The sequence below is a fragment of the Suricata suricatta genome, chromosome 8 (genome assembly GCF_006229205.1).
Source record: "Suricata suricatta isolate VVHF042 chromosome 8, meerkat_22Aug2017_6uvM2_HiC, whole genome shotgun sequence".
NCBI lineage: Eukaryota > Metazoa > Chordata > Mammalia > Carnivora > Herpestidae > Suricata > Suricata suricatta.
Window position 1 is genome coordinate 9,123,821 of NC_043707.1, and position 20,024 is coordinate 9,143,844.

At 47.2% G+C, this 20,024-nt stretch overlaps 1 protein-coding gene across 1 annotated transcript in view; it reads right to left on the reverse strand.

The window, feature by feature from the left end:
• Nucleotides 1-1,277: 1,277 nt before the first annotated feature.
• The window catches only part of GSPT1 (G1 to S phase transition 1), a 35,048-nt gene continuing 16,301 nt past the window's right edge, over nt 1,278-20,024 (reverse strand). The window contains exons 7-16 of the mRNA XM_029949830.1: nt 19,216-19,293; nt 17,091-17,271; nt 16,314-16,468; nt 15,780-15,920; nt 14,472-14,565; nt 13,146-13,226; nt 9,043-9,216; nt 8,108-8,197; nt 7,767-7,935; nt 1,278-5,835 (exon numbers count right to left, since the gene is read on the reverse strand). Coding sequence (XP_029805690.1) covers nt 5,783-5,835; nt 7,767-7,935; nt 8,108-8,197; nt 9,043-9,216; nt 13,146-13,226; nt 14,472-14,565; nt 15,780-15,920; nt 16,314-16,468; nt 17,091-17,271; nt 19,216-19,293 — 1,216 coding nt within the window. The 3' untranslated portion in view covers nt 1,278-5,782. The remainder of the gene's footprint in view (nt 5,836-7,766; nt 7,936-8,107; nt 8,198-9,042; nt 9,217-13,145; nt 13,227-14,471; nt 14,566-15,779; nt 15,921-16,313; nt 16,469-17,090; nt 17,272-19,215; nt 19,294-20,024) is intronic.

Sequence of the window (20,024 nt, forward strand, 5' to 3'; positions counted from 1 at the left end):
TCGTGGGTTCGAGCCCCGCATTAGGCTCTGTGCTGACAGCTCAGAGCCTGGAGCCTGCTTCGGATTCTGTGTCTCCCTCTCTCTCTGCCCCTCCCCTGCTCGTACTGTCTCTCTCTGTCTCTCAAAAACAAGTAAAAAAATAAATTCGGAAATCTTTAAACATATTCTGTTGTAACCTAGCCATCATTTATTCTGAGAGACCTCTAGTTATTCACTACAAAGCTACCAAGTCCAAGGTGCTCTTTTTCTGCTTTAAGAAGTGTTGACAGAACCCGTGTCTCTGAAACTGCTTCTATGGGCCACGTTTCTCCACCGCAGTATGGTGCCCATGCGTGGTTGGATGCCCAAACATCTTAAGAGCGCAGGGGTGGAGACCTCCTAACTTAAGAGTAGAAAAGTGTTGATCGCTGTGGTTAATCACAAACCACTTATTTAGAGGTTTAATAAGACGAACCCCTGCTTTAATAGCAAGCTTGATCCCCTGGGGCGCCTGGGCAGCCCAGTCAGTTAAGCATCCGACCTCAGCTCAAGTCATGATCTCCTGGTTCCTGGGTTCAAACCCCATGGTGGGCTCTGTGCTGACAGCTCAGAGCCTGGAGGCTGCTTCAGATGCTGTGTCTCCCTTTCTGCCCCTCCCCTGCTCACACTCTGTCTCTCTCAAAAATAAAGCATCTAAAAAATGTTTTTTAATTAAAATAAATAAATGAAAGCAAGCTTGCTCCCAAGTTTTAAGCTAAGACTCATTGAATGCCGAACACCTGTATTGTAGACTGATTCCCAAAACCTGTCACCTAAGACGGTTTAAGCAAAAACTCCTCCGGTCTCACAGAGGAATATACAGGAACACACTGTTGCCATCCCACGACCCACTGTGTCTACTGCCTCTTTATCATTAATTTTTTTCTTGTCCTGGCCCTTCGCTTCTTGATCGTCATCAAAAATCCTGAACACAGGTTCATACTTGGGACAGAATCACTGATGGCTCCCCAACTCTGTTTGTGTAAAACCACATGGTGTGGTATTTAGGCTTAGGCACCTCGAACGTCCTATGTGGCTGTTGTTAAGGCTCAGCCCGTGGGCCCACAGAGGCCTTTGCACCAGGTGCGAGCAGGCCGCACCTCTGCATCTCTTCCTGTGAAAGAGCTGTGGGCCCTAGCCACACCTGCTGGTAGACTGTTCCGGGCCCTGAGGCAGGAAGGAAGGATGCAGAGGACGGACAGACAGAAACCCACAGGGTATGACACAGTATAAGCAACTGTAAACAGACAGACAAATCCTTCAAAAGGGAAGATGACAATTTTTATTGTTATTACAAAAGCGATGTTTTTTTTTTTTTTTAATCTTCAGTCATTTGAATAATTCCAAGAGCGACTAGGGGCTTAATCCTCACACAGGCACCAAGTCAGGCACAGTAGGTAGCTACAAATCATAAGAAAGAGCTTTCTTTACCTTGGATTCCCACAGTTCCCACCTAGAGCATTCTGCCACGCTTTGGAATTAGGTTAAAAACCCCAGCAGACCTACTCCGTTCCCTTGAATTAATTGTCTGGCTTAAAAAAAAGAGAGAGCTAGGTATTGATCTATGCCGTCTAGTAAAACCTAGTCACTAAATCCTGGCCTGAGAGAGATCCGCATTTCCTTAGAGAAGAAAGTCAACTCCAAGGGGAGCCCGCTTCTGAGAGCCCAGGGGTTCAGAGCGCAGGTTCACCTCGAGCAGGTGGGTTCCCCTGAAGAGTGCGGGAGCCCCGCCCCGGCACCTTCTCCTGGGGCAGCAGGGAGCCTCGGGAAGCTCGAAATGTCCTTCTGCCTTTGCTGGCCACAGACCTGAGGTTTCCAACGGGAGGTTTTAAAGGGCACAGTGGCATGTGTGGCAAGGCAGACACTGCCCATTCTGAGGGGTGCTTAGAAATCCTAGTTTTCTGCCTCATCGGACACAGTGCCTATCCGCTTGTCCCTTATGCTGGAGAAGGCACAAGGTTCTCCTGTCCACTTCCCCACCTCCGGGCGCGAAGAACATTCCTTAGTAAATGGCTCGGCTAGCCTATTACTCTTTCAAGGAAGCATCGGGATTAGAGGTATGTGAAAAAGCGTTTATTTATTGAAGGGAAGACTCAGTACTGTTCTAGGATACCACAAGTCAACAATACCCTAGAGCCAAAACCCACCACGGGTTGCACCAAACCTACCCGATCCGAATTCTGGCAGTAAATGGGTTCAAACGGAATCCACTGAACTATCACAGGAAAACAGAAACCGTTCCTATCCCACTCACTAGGGAATCTAATCTAACCAACCGACTGCTAAATTTAAACCTAGTAAGAAGTCTTTTGAGTGGTGCACGTGTCATCACATTTGTGTATTTCACAATCTGCTGCCATGGCGAGATCTCCGAAGAAACAAAGCATGGATGGATTAGAGGGCTTCGTGCTAGGATCACGGAGAACTGAGCTGGCGGGGACAGACGGCCCGGCATTCGGAGACAGAAAATCGTCCCCGGAACCCTGCCGATGTCTGCGAAGAGGGTGACCAGCACAGTTTACTCTGAGAAGGGAGCCCAGCACCGTCCACAGCAGCGGATCGTCCAACAGTCCACCCTCACGCAGCCACAAGCCGCAGCGGTCACAAAGGACTTCAGAGGTTACAAAGCTGCCGATGTCCAGAGCGGCCCTGGACACAACTTGCCCCTCTCCACAACCTGCAGCCCCTGCCCAAGGCCACGAAGCCACCAGTGACGCCGTGGCGGGCCGTCCTCACCGACCGCAGAGTGGGGACAGCCGGGGGCCGGGGTTCCCGAAGATGCCGGGGAGCGTAGCGCAGTTTTGTCGCGAGTTCACCACAGGAGCAGTTTTTGGCCACAGGTTCACCTTGTTCTTGGGTTGCCGCACCGCATCGGATGGGAAGGATGACCCCGGATACTCCGCAGCTCTCGGCACAGCAGCCCCTCCGAAGTCCATTCCACACCGCAGAGGCCGTCTCGGAGCCGCTGTGAATCACCGCTTGCTACAGCCAACTGCCTGTCCTCGCACAGCTTACGAAGACTTGACATCCGGGTATCGCCTCTGTCGACTTCCAGTTCCACGCAGAGAAATACACACGGGCTTCGTTACTCAAGAACACGTGGCTCAGTCACTGGATTCCTTGACAACACCTACTCAGTCCAACTCTTTGGGTTCGGTTTTACACAGATTTTCACCGGACAAGTCCTTTTTGCAAATTAACAACAAGACATAGACGCTAGACTTTCCCCTCTCCCACAGTCAACGGTTGAAAATGGCAATTACTTAGCATGTTCGTTTCGAGACTAGCTTGCTTCTCTTAAATTCATTAATTTAAAAAGCTATAAATAAATCAAGCATGAAAGTTGTATAAAGAACATTAACGCAAAAGGACACAAAGAAAGTGGGGATTCTAAGGGATCTAGGCCAAAGCCAGAGAACGAAATGGTTCGGTGTCATCCTGATATGCAGTCAACTCCCTGTGTTGGCACATGTGCGCTTGCTGAGAACAGGAGAGCGCAGGAAGCTGAACTTGTGAGGGGTCAGCACCCTCCACTGCCTGCTCACTCCACACACTGAAATTTCCTCATCCGGGTCACCAGCCAGGGTCACCAGGAGGCTGACACGCGTCAGCTTTCTTTGATGTGAGCCTGCTTCCCAAAGAACGTCAAAGCCCACAGAACGTGTGGTGTCGGTAAAACTCAACAGCGAGGCTTCTTTTAAATCATCTGATTATTTGCACAAACTCAAAAAAGTCCTATGAAATCTTTCGCCGTATTTATATTCATGATCCGTTCTTTCTGAGGGATAGGCGCTTCACAGTCCGCATCCGCGTCGTTTTGCGGAAGAGTCTTGGCAACGTGCACCTAATCTTCTAAAAGTGTAAATGTTGTAAGAGCAAACAGAACTGGTTTTAAAAAATATGTTCGGTTTAAAAATGGGAATCTATTTTTGGAAAGAATTTCAACAACTCTTGAGCTCTGAAAGATTCATTAAAATCCAAGCAACTGCTATTTTGTTCGTATTACCTTGGAAGTACAAAAAGGGTCATTGTGTGCGGCTTAAACCTCCCCTGTTTCCCCGAAAATAAAAGCCAAGAGATTTGCAGACAATAATAAAATTTAGCTAAATTTCATGCAATTTAATAGCCAAGAGTATAGAGTTCTAGGGAGCCGTAGGGCAGAACTTTGCTCCCTCCCTACGATACAGCCTCATTCATGAAATGAATGGTAATTCTAGAATAAGAGAACAGGATTAGATTAAGTTTTATATTTTGTGACTGGCAATATAGTCTGACTAGGCTTTTCTTTTCTGAGGAAGATTACAGGAGGGTTGTATCATTAAATATACAATCACCAAGTATCTTATTTAGAGCTAAACCACACTCCAACCGCGGTCAGGTCTTTGATAAATGGCAACACTCAAAATCGAGGGGGTGGGGGCCTCCCAGAAAACACAGAAAAAGTGGCTCTTCCATTTCCCACGGACTCTCCGTTAGAACGGCAGAGCCGTGACGGCTGCGGCAGTCAGCCTTCCCCTAAAAGCCACCGCAATGCTTCCTTAGGGTACTTCCAAACAACAGTTTAGCAAATCTCAGCTTTGTAGTTAAGAAAACTTAGTCCATTTCAAATAAGAGAAAAACGTCGATACTGTGCTTGATTCCACTTATCACTGTTAACTTTCGTCTGTGCAGATTCGGAAGGTTCTGGATGTGTGTTCGTTTAGCTGCTGGGTGAGATGCATCTTTAACCAGCAAGGATCATCCACAGCCTTTAAAGGTTGGATACAAATAGTAAACAGACTAATTTGTAGAAGTGGCGCTTGCAATCGATACAGGTTTTCATACTAGATGCATGCAGCTCTTAGAAATACTAAAGGAGGCATTTTGTGGCCAGGTCCCAACATGCGGTCTTTATTGCAATTCCACTAATTTCACGAGCAAATGGAATTTTCCATAGGGGTACAATTTCATTATGCTTTACTTATAAAAACGACAGTACGCTGTTCTTTTACTTTAAAACAACTTACTGTGGTTAAGAAATCGTGTTAAAATGTCAACTGGCAGAACGCAACGGACAGACCTACGGAGGCAGGGTCGCCGCTGCGTCAGGGTGGCGGGCTGCGTGTACGCACGCACCATCAAAAGGAGGGGCCCGGCGAGTTCTTTCCTCCAAGACAAACTTGAACGTTGTTTGTAAATGCCTCGTTTAAAGTAGTGGACAGGGGAAGGAGTTTAGAAAAGTCCAAGTAATAAAAGGTACTCAATTACTTGGAAAGTTTAAAAGCTAATGCAACAATGTTACATCCAGATAAAAAACATTATTCAAAAGCAATTCAAATACCGAAAAGGATTTCAAATTGAATATTTTATTAACATGGTAGTTGTCTCTGTAACATGTGCACACACACTCGCACACTCAGAATGATCTGCCTGGGGGAAAAAAGACTAAGGAGGTCCAAGGGGAAGATGAGAAATAAAAAAATTCCCATAAGTTTTCATTATTGTAGGCAATTATGTCCACATCACGTACAAAGCTATTGCCAAGTCTGTCCAAGGAAGCAGAGTTTGGGAGGGAAGGAGAAAAATCTGGGGGAAATTCAACAGTGGCATAGCTGAGCTCTCAATATGAGAAAGCTGACATTATGTGGACTTTTGCTGTGAATTTCGTCTTTGCAAAATATGGGGAGAAGTTTGTCAATGGGCAGAAAATAAGAGAAGGCGGTGTGAAGTAGGCTTTTGCAGTCGGTTTTCCTCACAGTACTGTGCAGGGTCATCAAGAAAATGCTTAGTCTTTCTCTGGAACCAGTTTCAGAACTTTCCCAATTGCAATGGTTTTACCTAGAAATGAAATTCAAACAAAAACAAAAACTCTTTTCAGTAGTTAACAGCAAAGCTATGTGAGGTATTAAAGCCTTATTATTTTAAACCATGTGATTATTTTTCACAATGCAAATTACTAACTGACTGGCTTTCCCACCAAAGGTGGGATTTCTGACTAGGTCATCTTAGTAAGTGGGTCTTTGGGGGAGGGGGGGGGCTGAAAAGAAACATCTCCTGTATCACAAACCCGTGCTCAGACAAGTACGATGCGGGAGGCCCGCACCAGGGAATACTATTTGGCAATAAAAAGGAATGAATTACCTACAATACATGTCATAACACAGTTGAACATTAAAAACATGGCATTTAAATGAACGAGACACTAAAGACCCCAAACTGTATGATTCTATTCAGACAGCATGTCCAAACACGGCAGAGAAAGGCTGCGGGCGGCGAGGAAGAGGGATACCAAGCAACGGTGCACAGGTATGAGGGTTTTTTTTTAGGATGCTGTAAATATTCTAAAATCAGAATGCGGTGATGACTGTACACCCTGGAAACCTATAAAAACTCACTAAATCATACACTGAAAACAAGTCAATTTCAAGGCATATAAATTCTCCCAATAAAGCTGTTCAGAGGGCTTCCCAGTCCTATTTGAAGAGGTACAAATCCCATCAGGTCATGTGAAAACCCCAAAGCCTAGCAACTCCTTAGGAAACCAAAGAACCCTGGGGTTAAACATTTTTGCTAGATTGATTTCTTCTGGCCACTGATTTTTATCCGGTTCTAACAGGTAATGAAGAGTCTCATTTTGTTATGTGACCAGGATGAACCTAGTGACCAGTTTCACGAGTCCTAGATACAGACGTTAAAATAAAATGGAGACCGTCTCCGCACAGATCCCCGGGAACGGAACGCCACCGTGCTCCCTGGGCTCCTCGCAGCGGCTGATGCGCAGCAGACACGCCGTCATCTGTCCGACAGAACCCGACTGAGCTGCGGCTTCTGTGTTTCAGCGGAGCCACGGTGTTTTATGTAACGTGCTCCACCGTCTTAAACGTACTTACCTTACGTCAGAAATACTGATGAGCCCCGGGGAGACGTTTCCCAGGAGTCCCTGTGTTTTCATGCTACCAAAAAATTTCAGAGCCACAGACGAGAAAAGCACAGCTGTCTGGATCCACTCAGAAGCAGACGGAAAGGGACAGCCATGCTCACATAAAAACGCTACAGGGGCGCCTGGGGGGCTCAGTCGGTTAAGTGTCCAGCTTCAGCTCAGGTCATGATCTTGCGGTTAGTGGGTTCAAGCCCCACCTCGGGCTCTGTGCCCACAGCTAGCTCAGAGCCTGGAGCCTGCTTCAGATTCTGTGTCTCCCTCTCTCTCTGACCCTCCCCTGCTCACGCTGTCTCTCTCTCTCTCTCTCAAAAATAAATAAAACATTAAAAAATGTAAAAAAAAAACCAAAAAAAACCCCACTATTAAACCTCAGTAAACATCAGGTGCTAAAAGACCACCAATTTCTGCATCCCTTTTACCCCCTCCCCCATATCAGTGTGGTGAATGATGATCATACCTGATTTAAAATGTGTTCTGACCACAGAGATGACAAGGTGTCACCTCAGAGACTTGCATGGCAAACACTTGCCCGCCAGGATGGGCTGCACTCACTCCCAGGTCAAAGCCTTTCGTCACAGAATGTCTTATGTAGTGACTAAAAAGCTCTCCAAGCCCACTCCTTGCAAAACCGTCAAGATTAAGATTGTTAAATCTACAGCACACCGCTAAAATGCACGGCTGATTCGATCTGCTGGTCGAGTCACCCAGCTCCTAAAGCACTGATTGTCGGAATATATTACAAAACACGCACCCAGGTTTTCCACGAACTCACGATGCGCAGGGACTCTGGCGGAAAACCGCGCCGACCAGAGCCGGCGGCAAGGCTTACCCTCATCCCGTAAGGTGAAGCGCCCCATCTGAGGGAAGTCTTTGAAGGTCTCCAGGCAGATGGTGCCCGCTGTCCGTAAGCGAGCAATGCACACTTGATCCTGTTTCACAAAGCGGGGTCGGGTCTTACTTTTTTCTCCGGACTTTTTGTCTACCAAGCAAATTAAGGCCTGTCCAAGAAAAACGGCGGTGGTCACAGTAATGCCAAATAAAGAACCTTTAAGACAAGTACAGATGGAAGTGCCTCACTGTTGCCGATCAGAAATGATCAAGACGGGACAGTCTTCAGAGCACATCCACGACCCCCCCCATTCTCGTAAGGACGGATGCAGGACGACTCACTGTGATCTCGACTTCCTCGATGCAGGTGTGGATGTGCAGCACCGCGTTGTAGCCCGGGCAGATGATGGACTTGTGCTCTATGATCACTATCTGTCAAACAGAACACCCGCATCTTTGTCCCCGGGGCGAGAAAGCACTGCGCGTCCTGGAGCCACGTGTGCCACGGGAATGTGGAACTCACATCCCAGCAGGACACGGACTCATTTTTGAGTGAGAAGCGCTGGCTCCGGGGGCCTGATAACCCAGGAACTCGGAGATCCTTCCCCGACCCATCTTCTGGACCAGCCCCCGACCTCAGAAGCCCACAGACAGACCATCTTCTAAGAAGCCTGTCCTCCATTCTCCCCACGGAATGGAGGGAGTCAGCGCCACTTACGGCTAGTTCTCTCGTTTTGTTTCCACGGTGAACGGTGAACATCTCCTAGTTGTAGCCAATTCTCAGTGACTAAGGCCCAGGGAAGTTACCAACCTTGTCCCCAGCATCACCATCTACCCTGACCAGTCGTCGGAGCGGGTGACGGAACTGGAAAGTTCGGTGAGCTACACCAACCGTACTCGGTCCTTCCTGGGGGAGGTCAGTGGCTAAGAACATGGAGAAATTGTGTTCTCCTGTAACTTTCCAAGTTAGTTACTCCGAATAAACAGACACTGCCTCGTTGCCAAGGCAACTGTGCTCTCCTTAAGGGGAAAGACACCCTGAGCAGAATGTAAGTAATAATACTTATTATCAACAGGAGATCAAAAAGGGAAAAGGGAGGGTCCGAAGAAAACCGCCTCTTGAGGACCTGGTGTGTGTGACACACGTCACAGATGCTGTGGTCGGCATGTTCCCCTCCGACCCACGACGGCGTGTTACCATCAGGACGAAGGGCTTCTACATTCTAATCTCACACGGGGTGTGGAGACGGCTATGACAATCACAGTAACTAGTCTACCTGGGCATCGAACGTGCGTCCAGAATGACACAGATTATTAGGGTCACAAAGTATGAATCCCGGAAGAATCTCCTCCTCTTCAATGCCTTTCAGTCGGATTTTGAGGTTTTCACCTGGGGCTACAGAGTCAGTTTCCACATCATCGGAAAGGATTCCAAGAACTTCCACGTTGTGCTTAAAAAAATAAAACACACACACAAACCCAAAACTGGAGGTTTTCGGCCACATCCCCTGCATGGCAGAATGTAACATGATCTGACCCGTCACTCTAACCCCTGCAAGTCACATTTTTCTGTGGCTTTGGATCAGCCAAGATACTTACTAAAATTAAATCTAAATTTTAATTTTATGAATGCCATAAATCCTAGGATTTCACTGAATACCTTCTCCTCTGTCTCAACCCCAAATATCTGAGGAGTGTACTTCTAGTTTTTAAACAATTAACCTGTAAAACAATACTGACTAGGGGCACCTGCGTGGCTCAGTTGACTGGGCGTCTGACTTCGGCTCAGGTCATGATCTCATGATTTATGAGTTCCAGTTCTTATTGCGCTCTGTGCTGTCAGCGCAGGATCCTGGGTCTCCCTCTCTCTGTGCCCCTCCCCAACCATATCTCAAAAATAAACATTAAAAAAATACATATATATTAACAAAAGAATATTGAGGGGCGCCTGCGTGGCTCAGTCAGTGAAGCATCCGACTTCGGCTCAGGTCATGATCTCACCGTTCGTGAGTTCGAGCCCCACGTCGGGCTTGTGTGCCGACAGCTCGGAGCTTGCTTCGGATTCTGTCTCCCTCTCTCTCTCTGTTCCTCGCCCACTTATACTGTCTCTCTCTCTCTCTCTCTCTCTCAAAAATAAAAACATAAAAAAATATGTATTTTATAAAAAAAGAATATTGACTAATGGGTACAGGGTTTCCTTCTGGGAGGCTGAAAATGTTCTGGAACTTGAGAGTGGTGACAGCTGTGAACGTTCCAAATGTCACGAACGGTAAAATGTATGGCTTTTACCAGCTATTTGAAAAGCGCACACAGATGGGAGAAAAGCAATACCCACAAGCATCGCCTTATGGTACTCCGTTTCTGCCCGTGGAGAGGATCCGTAGTTTCTGAACACGCAGCACAGAGCAAAATAACAGGCCTCGAGAGCAAACAGCCTCCCGACGGCGGGCGGCGGCAGCGAACCGAGACCGCAGCTTCCACACGCAGTCCTCCAGACCCCCGCGTGGGCAACGCCAGTGGTCTCCCCCGTCCCTCACCCGGAACGCCTCCTTTCCCAAAAGCCACCTTACACCTTTTTGATAGCTGTCTAAATTCCCTCCAAGAAGTGAAATAGAGCCAGGTTTGTTACTGAATTTTTCCGGTACCAGGACAAAGGGCCAGAGACCGGAAGTCCCACCGCACAGACTAACAAGTACCGTTCGCTACTTCCTGTCCAACAAGCCAGCATGACAACCCCGCTCCCAAACACGGCCTCCTACGGCTCAGTGCAGTGGAGCCAGCCGAATCCTTTCTTTTTTTACTTTTTACTTTTTTAATGTTCGCTTATTCTTGAGAGACAGAGCATGAGCAGGGGAGGGCAGGGAGAAGGAGACACAGAACCTGTCAGCACAGAGCCCGACACAGGGCTCAAAGTCACGAACTGCGAGATCATGACCTGAGCTGAAATTGGCAGCTTAACCGACTGAGCCACCCAGGCGCCCCCTCGAGTCTTTAAATCAATCCACAGTGTCTAAAATTAAGACAGAGGCCAAAAAGTTCTCTTGGTTTATGAAAGGTGGTAAGGGGCGCCGGGGTGGCTCAGCCGGTTACATGCCCAACTTCAGGCAGAGTCAGGACTTCGCAGTTGCCAACTTTGGGCCCCGTGTCGGGCTTGCTGTCAGCCTGTCACCGTAGAGCCTGCTTTGGATCCTCTGTGCCTCTCTCTCTGCTCCTCCCCAGCGTGTGCTCACTCTCCCACTAAAGTTAAAAAAAAGCAAAAAGAAAGCACTGAGGATTTTGCCTGCTCTAAGTACCCTACATTATTCATCTTTTTGTGACTGGCTCCGTTCACCTGGCTCCATGCCTCTGACGTTCATCTATGCTGCATATGTCAGAATAGCTGCAGGAGCATATAATTATTCTATCTTTAAAATCTCGCAGAAACACCAGTATGTTTTTCCACAGCTGCTGTGCAGTTCTACGTTCTCGCCAACAGCGCACAAGCGTTTTCCAGTTTCTCCACATCCTCACCAACATCTGCCGGTTTGGGCTTTGACAGCAGCCACCCCAACAGGGACGAGGCGCCATCGCGCTGTGGTTCCCATCTGCCTTCCCCTAACGATTAGAGACCTTGAGAGGTTTTCATGGGTCTACTGACCAGGTGCACATCTTCGGAGAGATGTTTAATTCCTTGCTCATTTCTTAGCCAGGCTATTTTATTCTTTTGTTGAGTTGTATATATTTTTTTATTTTGAGAGACAGAAAGAGAGTGTGAGCTGGGGAAGGAGTAGAGGGAGAGAGAGAGAAGCTTAAGCAGGCTCCTGACTCAGTGCGGAACCGGACCTGGGGCTGGATCCCATGACCCTGGGATCATGACCTGAGCCAAAATCAAGAGTTGGACGCCCAACCAGCTGAGCCATCCAGGCGCCCCTGGAGTTCTGGAACCCCTTAGCAGATTTATATTATACAACTACTTTCTCCCATTTCGTAGGCTACCTGCCCGTTCATTTTTTAACGTAAGATGGTCAGGGATCTGTGTCTTTTAAAATATTTCACTCCGTCCATGGAGACTCAGCAGGACTGAAGAGAACGGAATTTTAACGCTTGCCTAGCGACCTGCCCAGCAATCAGAACGGCTGTCACGCGTCCACCAGGACCCCTCACCTACAGCGACAGCTGGGCCCGCATTCACTGGAGCACAGTGGACTGTACTCTCTCTTCCTGTTGTGGTTGAAAACTCATGAAGTTTACGTCTTTAAACCATTTTACACCATACAATTCGGTGGCAGCCAGTTGGCATTTCACAGTGTACAACCGTCACCGGTATCTAGTTCCAGAACATCTTCATCCCCCCAAGAGGAAACGGCGCCCTTCGTGAAACAGTCACTCCCCATCCTCTGTCCCCTCGCCTCCTGGAACCACCAATCTGCCTCCCATGACCAAGGCCAAACTACTTCTGTGACGGCTCTGTGGATCTACAAAGAGCACTATTTTCAGTCACCGTCACTAACATTCAGCTGCAGCGATAAATACCTTAGTAAAAGGGACTAGGAGAGGCTGCTCCAGTCTCCAATGCATAAGGTATCAATCAAGAAATCTCAAAGTACAGTTTGTACGGTGCCAATTATACCTAAACATTACAGAGACAAGGGACACGTTTCCTGTTCACTGTGCCCAGAATAAGCATGGTGAAGAAACTCTCCCTTAAACCTGACAAAACCTCTAGCTGGAGGTTCTGATGGCTGAGGCTGGCTTTCCTCCACGGACGTCCCTGGAGCTGGGAGATGGCCGCTCTGGGAAGCAGGTAACAGCTCCTCAGTCAAGTGTGTGTCACTATCAGCAACCGAGCAGTCAGAAATAACGCAGAGGAAGAGTTTGCAGGGATTTTGCATGCTTTAATTAATCCCTCTCTGAGTAAACAGTTTACAAAAAGGTAGGAAGAAGGAATTCAGACAAGACTCATTTGTGGTAAATCCTCTTCTCTAAAAACAGGTAAGGAGCACAGATTGGACACATTATTTTGTAGTATCCAACGTGACTACATATAAGAAAAAAGGTCGCCGAGACCGTGACTGACCCTGACTTCTCATCCCTGGCTCCCTCACTAATATAACACGTTAGCAGCGACGCGTCACTTAACCGCCGTGGAAGGTCGGTGGCAAAGCTCTCTCGACACACCTTTTAGCTCTAACAGGGTCCCAATGCTGGCCTCCCCATTTGTCACCGGGTCACTGTGACACCACTTACTCTGGAGTAAATTGTGTACTTGACGTTAATGAAACGTAATCCTGGATTTAAAAAAGTTGTCTTTTCATGGAAATCCCCAAATATTTCTGAAAAGCGCTAGCGCCTTGCTAACATTTTCAAGACAAAACCCAATAAGAGCATTACTGACTCTTACCTTGTTGGGCATCATCACGAGCTGCTGGCCCTTACAAATGGACCCTGACTCCAGCTTCCCCAGGACCACGGTGCCCATATCCTGTTTAAATGTGAAATAAGAAAACTGAGTTGCAGACCTTTATTACTATTCTACAACACGTCAACAACCGAAAGTGAAATCTTAGGGGGCTGACTCACAAAGGAAAATCTTTAGCTCAAGTGCCAGAAGGCTTAGGATTAACCTTAAACACAGGACACGAAACAAATATTCCGTACTGTCTTCCGCACGTGGACAGTTAGAATACTGATAAGCATGCCTGACATCTAAAAAAGCAGGGTACTGGAAACAGCACAGAATTCTACATCGGAGTATCTGAATTGCTTGTTGAAATTCATTCAGATTCTCTCAAAACTCCGAGCCTGCTTCCTCATATACAAAACGAGAAAAATACTTGTTCAAAAAATGTAGCGTGGAGGTAACCAACGAATGCAGTCCTTGAAGAGGGCGAAGCAGGACATGTTGACAAAACTGGACGAGCGCAGTGGCGGGGCTGCGGTCTGCTCGACGCTCCCGTGCGGCTGCGGGTGCTGGGAGGCGGGACACTGGCCAGCGTCCATCTCCGGGGCGGCGCGAATCCTGGGCCTCCAGCACGGCTTCCTGGCAGGACTTGCTCTCTAAAACTGATTACTGGCTCCCTGGGAACAGCTTCAGTAAACGAGGCTGGCTGACTAAACTGGGATCCATCTAGATCAGTAAACAACATAGGGCCATCGAGGAGACACCTAGAGGTCCGTCCCTGGGGGGCTCAGTCTGTTAAGCCTCCGACTTCGGCTCAGGTCACGATTTCATGGTTCGTGGGTTCGAGCCCTGCATCGGGCTCTGTGCTAATAGCTCAGACGCTGGAGCCTCTTCAGATTCTGTGTCTCCCTCTCTCTCTGCCCCTCCCCTGTTCATGCTCTGTCTCTCAAAAATAAATAAACAAGGGGCGCCTGGGTGGCTCAGCCGGTTAAGCCTCCGACTTCGGCTCAGGTCAGATCTCACGTTCATGGGTTCGAGCCCCGCGTCAGGCTCTGTGCTGACAGCTAGCTCAGAGCCTGGAGCCTGCTTCAGGTTCTGTGTCCTTCTCTCTCTGCCCCTTCCCCTCTCATGCTCTATCTCTCTCCGTATCAAAAATAAATAAAACATTAAAAAAAAAATTTTTTTTAAATAAATAAATAAACGTTAAAAAAATAAAAAATAAATAAAGAGGCACTTATGCTATCTTGCTTATTATCAGGGTTGTTTCGTAACACAGAACAATGACTTCACCCCCATAAAACCCAATTTCTGGAACATTCAGGGTACCTTGTACTTATCCACAATTGGCAGTCTGATTGGTCCATCCACTGATCTATTGAAATTTGGCAAATTATCCAGATACGGAATAAATGGAAAGCCGCTGAAAACATAATAATATCCATTAAGGAAAATCAACCTAAGTATCAAAAATTTTAAGAAGTTACAGAACTGTAACTTTGTATAAAAAAACGGTTCTGATAATACTCCCATTCTACCCACATACTCTCTCCTTCAACCCATTTATTCTCCAGCTCATCTCCTTCGTTCCCCAGAAAACTAACAATATAACAAAATAGCTCTAGAAATATAATAAAAAAAGCTTCCTCAGTTGGTTAAGCGTCCGACTTTGGCTCAGGTCAGGATCTCACGGTTTGTGGGTTTGAGCCCCACACTGGGCTCTGTGCTGACAGCTCAGAGCCTGGAGCCTGCTTCAGATTCTGTGTCTCCCTTTCTCTCTGACCCTCCCCTGCTCACGCTGTCTCTCTCAAAAATAAATATTTAAAAAATTTAAAAAAACCTTAAGATTTAGAAAATATTTTATAGCAAATGGCCTACATTTTGTAATAAATTGGCTACCTTCTGCTACTTAGTTTTTATGGACTTTTCCAGCTCTGAAATCAGGATTCTATAAAATAATTTTCCCCTTTAACACTACAGTGTATTAACTGGTAGGCTCAGTATTGCCAAGACAACAATGCTTCCCAAATTGATCTAGAAATTCAGTGCAATCCCCCCTGAACGTCCCAGCTGCCTCCTGGGACAAGATGACAAGGTGATCTTAATGTCCACACAGAAATTCAAGGGACCCAGAATATCCAAAACCATCTTGGAAAAAAAGTAGTAATAATAAGGTTCAAAGACTCACGCTTCCCAATTTGAAAACAAAAAAATTAACCCGAAATGCAGCAGACAGACATGTAACTGTAAGAGGGAGAACTCGGACAGGCTTCGAAGAAAAGAGTGAGGCGGTGTCCGCGCCTGAGTTAGGCGGGGGTTTCCTAAGTGGGTCACCGAAAGCACAACCGACAAAAGAAAAGACACTGGATTTCATCAAAATTAAAACCTTTTGTGCTTCCGAGGACACCACCAGGAAAGTGAAAAGACAAGCCAGAGGACACCGTGGGCACGTCATTCATCTGAGCAAGGACTTCTACCGGGGCCTCGAGGACCCTCCCAGCTCAGCAAGACGACGACCACACGGTTACAAACCGGGCGAAGGTCATGGTAGTTTTACAGCCACGGTTAGAGGAAGTATTTTCTGAGATTCCTTACAAAGACCTCAGCTTTTTCTAAAAAGGAGGAAAGCTCACTTACGTGTACCAAGGACAGAAGTCTGATTGCTCTTTAAGATTTGCTCCAGTCAGTCCTGAGCAGGGCATGAAGTGAATGTCCTTTTTGGGATTGAAGCCAACTTTTTTCAAAAATGGCACTAGCTTCTCTTTACATTCTTCATACCTGTGAACATTTATAAGTAACCCCGTTATAACGTAAAACAAGTGAACTCCAACTTCGTTATGAAACAAATGAAGACTTATAAATTTTCCATGTTTATACTTCTGAAAGAGAGAGAGAGCGAGCCTGAGCATGAGCAGGGGAGGAGCAGAGAGAGAGGGAGACACAGAATCTGAAGCAGCTCCAGGCTCTGAGCTGCCAGCACAGAGCCCGACGCGGGGCTCGAACGCACAAACAGTGAGATCACGACCTGAGCCCAAGTTGGACAACTTAAGCAACCGCGCCCCCAGGCGCCCCTCACAAATTAGAAACACCCGAGGGGCCGCAGCACACAGTCGCAAAGCCACCTGTGCCCCCCTGGGGAGGGCGCGCAGGCGGGAAGAGGGCGACGCTCACCGCTCGCTGCTCCAGTTCACCGTGGGGTCATCCATCTTGTTGATGAGCACGATCAGGTGCTTCACGCCTGCCGTCTTTGCCAACATCGCGTGTTCTCTCGTCTGTCCGCCTTTTTCAAACCCAGTTTCAAACTCTCCTTTCCGAGCAGAGATGACCTAGTCCAAGAAAGCCAGCAGGTGCTCCTACGCGCCCTGCTCGGACGTGCCTTCCAAGCGGTGAGGAGCTTTCGTTCCAGTTTTACCAGAAGCGTTTTGCAACAAAACCAAAGGGAGGGAGCTAGCACGTGCGTTCTTTTGAGCCTCACAATGTCTAAAGGGCTTAAGATTTTGGCAGACCCCCCAGTTTTCCAGAATCTCGCATGCCTTTGTCATTTACAATCACACCTGTATGTGACTCCCGGCCGGCATGCCGATTGAGCCACCAACCCTGCAAAACGCCTGAAGGCCTTGAGGAAACAGGTCATTTCTTCCTCAGTGTTGTACCCACGGCACACGGGGAGCGTACAGAACAGATGGGGCACGGCACCGAGGGGACACTAAGTTCTGACACGGTCATAGACACTAGCGATGGCAGAGACAAGATGAAACAGGTTTTGCCTAAGTGAACCCAATGACAAAGATCGCTTGAGAGCAGGGGAGACAAATGTGACATCTGTGACCGAACGCCACAGCTCGCTGCAACCCGAGTCCTCGCTGCTCGAGGGTAAAATCAAACACCTCAAGCACTCAAGTGGGGCTGCTAGCAATCGCACAGGTGATCCAGAAAGGTCTCTCTTACCAGAACAGCCAAATCAGCTTGAGAAGCACCACCAATCATGTTTGGGACAAAGCTCTTGTGGCCAGGGGCATCCAGAATCGTGAAATGCTTCTTTTCCGTTTCAAAATAGGCACGGCCCACTTCGACTGTTTTACCCTTGTCTCGTTCCTCCTGATTCGTGTCTAAGGCCCAAGATAAGTACCTGAAATAATTTTACAAGAAGAGTAATAGTACTACAAACATAGGAGTTCTTAAGATATTCTTCTACCGTTAAAGATGTAACCAGGAATCCCGTTTACGTCTAACATACGGCATTTAAATCGTGAACAGGACCAGGGCGCCTGGCTGGCTCAGCCGGAGGCTCATGCAACTCTTGATCTCAGGGTTGTGAGTTGGAGCCCCATGGTTGGGTGCTGAGATTACTTAAAAAATTTAAAAATCTTAACAAAAAATCTTGGGGTGCCTGGGCGGCTCAGTCATTAAGCATCTGACTTCACCTCAGGTCATGATCTCATGGTTTGTGGAGTCTGAGTCCCACATAGGGTGAGCTTGAGCCCTGGCCGCCCCCTTCCGTCCCCCCAGTCTCTCCTCCTGCCCCTCCTGGGATTCTCTCTCTCTGTGTCTGCCCCTGGCTCACTTGTGCCCCGCTCCCTTTTCTCTCTCTCAAAAAAAAAAAAAAAAAAATCACATGAATAAGACTGCACAGAAATAAAAACTAATAGAGTAAAACTTTTATTATTATGATTCAAACACTTTGAGCTTTTACAAATGTCTAATTACAGGTATCCTGATTTTTTTAAAGTTCGGGTTATGCCACTTCGCTTTCACAAAAGACCTACGTTAGTACCTGTTTTTACAAACTGTTTATTTGAGGAGGATTTTTTTTTTTTTTTTTAACAAAAAAGGTGAAAGGCAAAAACAGGGTTCAGCGCCTATTTTGCAGCGAACTGTGACGGAGGCGTCACGGCCTGCTGAGCAGCAACCGGCTCCTTCCCCAGGAGCCACACTTGTCTCCCTGACAAGCGGTCCTGTCCCAGCTTCGAAGGGCTTCCACGCATCTCTATGGGACCTCCGTTTATCCTGTGCATCCGGCGGCACAGAGGAGCCCCGGGGTAGCAGAAAAGCCTGAGAGAGTCCTCTTCGGGTCTGGGAAGGCTCAAAAAAATGTTTTCCTGGTAAATTGAGGACAACCGCCTCTTTGCTTTATGCCATTTTGCTTACAGATTTGAAAGGAATGTTCTATTCTTGGATATACAGGGGAAAACCCATATATATATTCTGTAAGCAAACGGTATTTAGGAAAACAAGCTGACTATACAGAAAGACTACCTAGCATCAGTGCCAATCCCACCGTGAGTTTTTACAATCACCTGCCACGAAGTAGGACCCAAATAATGTGATCTAGGGAGATTTTTCAGAGGCAAAAGCCACTAACAATCATGGGGGGCGGGGGGCAATGGTTACCCACTGAAAATTATTCTGGTTTCTTTGCCACGTGAAAACCATTTACGTAAGCTCAAAGCATTCGTAACAATAGGTGTTAATTTAGATTCACTCATCATCTGTATTTCATAGTATATAATCCATTTTTTAGCATAACATTGATAAGGATCTTTCCCCTTAATACAGAGCAATACAATTAAGACCAAAGAAAACAAAAACCAGGAATGTCCCAGATAAATCTGAACTTTTAACAGAAAGGGAAGATTAGGAAAAAAAACAAACCCAAAACGGACCCTTTCTCTCACCACTCAAAGGCAACCACTGTCAATAATTCTTTTTCTTTCCAGAGTTGCCTTCCATCATTACTGATCACATCGCCAGGACTATCACGCACCTGCTGTCTCCCCAAATCCCACAGCAACTCCCGCTCTACTTGTGGTTATTACGAATTCGAGAAATGCCACTTCTTAGTGGTTCGGTAACAGCCCGTCAAACAGACGGCTCAGAACTCATCCCACGAGTCTAGAACTGACACCTGGAGGCCGCCAGACTCCCAGAGTCGCCAGGCGCTGATCTGCTGCGTCACTTCTTGGCTGTGACACCACCTCGGGCCTCACGCGCCTCTGACGCAGAGACGACAGAAGCACGGAGTAGGCAGCGTTTCCCTAGAAGGAATTTACAGGGCCGTCAACGTTTACCGTACCAGGTTTCTCTGTTTTTTTCTTTAGCTTCTCTCTCATATTTCTCAAGGGTCCTTTTGTCAACCATGCCAGTCAAATACCTGAAATCAGAGAAAAAAGAAGTAAACACTTCATGACTCACAAAGTACTCAGTGCAGTTTAGGACGACTCCGAAGCAATTCCGGTGAATTTCAACTCCACGAACAGCTATTTTCAAATAAAGGAACTCACTGATGGATGCTCAAATCGTGGAATGTTTCGGAGGAAAAAGATGTTTACAGAGTCTCAAATTATCTCCCCACAGATAAAGGGGAAAATGGTAACTTTACGGTGCAGAATCCAGGCAGACAACACGTGAGCCAAGGAATCCTGGCTAAAGGCACCAGCAGGAAAGAAAACACACTAAAGGGCGCTTGGGTGGCTCAGTCGGTTAAGTGTCCAATTCTTGATTTCCGCTCAGGTCATAATCCCAGGGTCGTGGGATCAAGCCCCACATCAGCATGGATGCTGACTGAGCATGGAGTATGCTTGGAATCCTCTCTCTCTCTCTCTCTGCCTTTCCCCTGCCCCCTGCTCATGCGCGCTCTCTCTAACCAAACAAAACATAACATAAAACAAAATAATTAAAAAAAAATTTGAACACTGACATGAAGTGCCCCCCACAGGATGCTCTTAAAAGAACAAACAAACATCCTGTGTGATATTCTTCCCCAAATGCATAGCTGCAATCTACATCTGAAAAAGCACCAGCTGAACCCACAATGAAGACCGTCCTAAGTAGCAGGCTTCAAGCAAGGAGGAAGACCAGGGAAGACCAGGATGAGGCAACCGT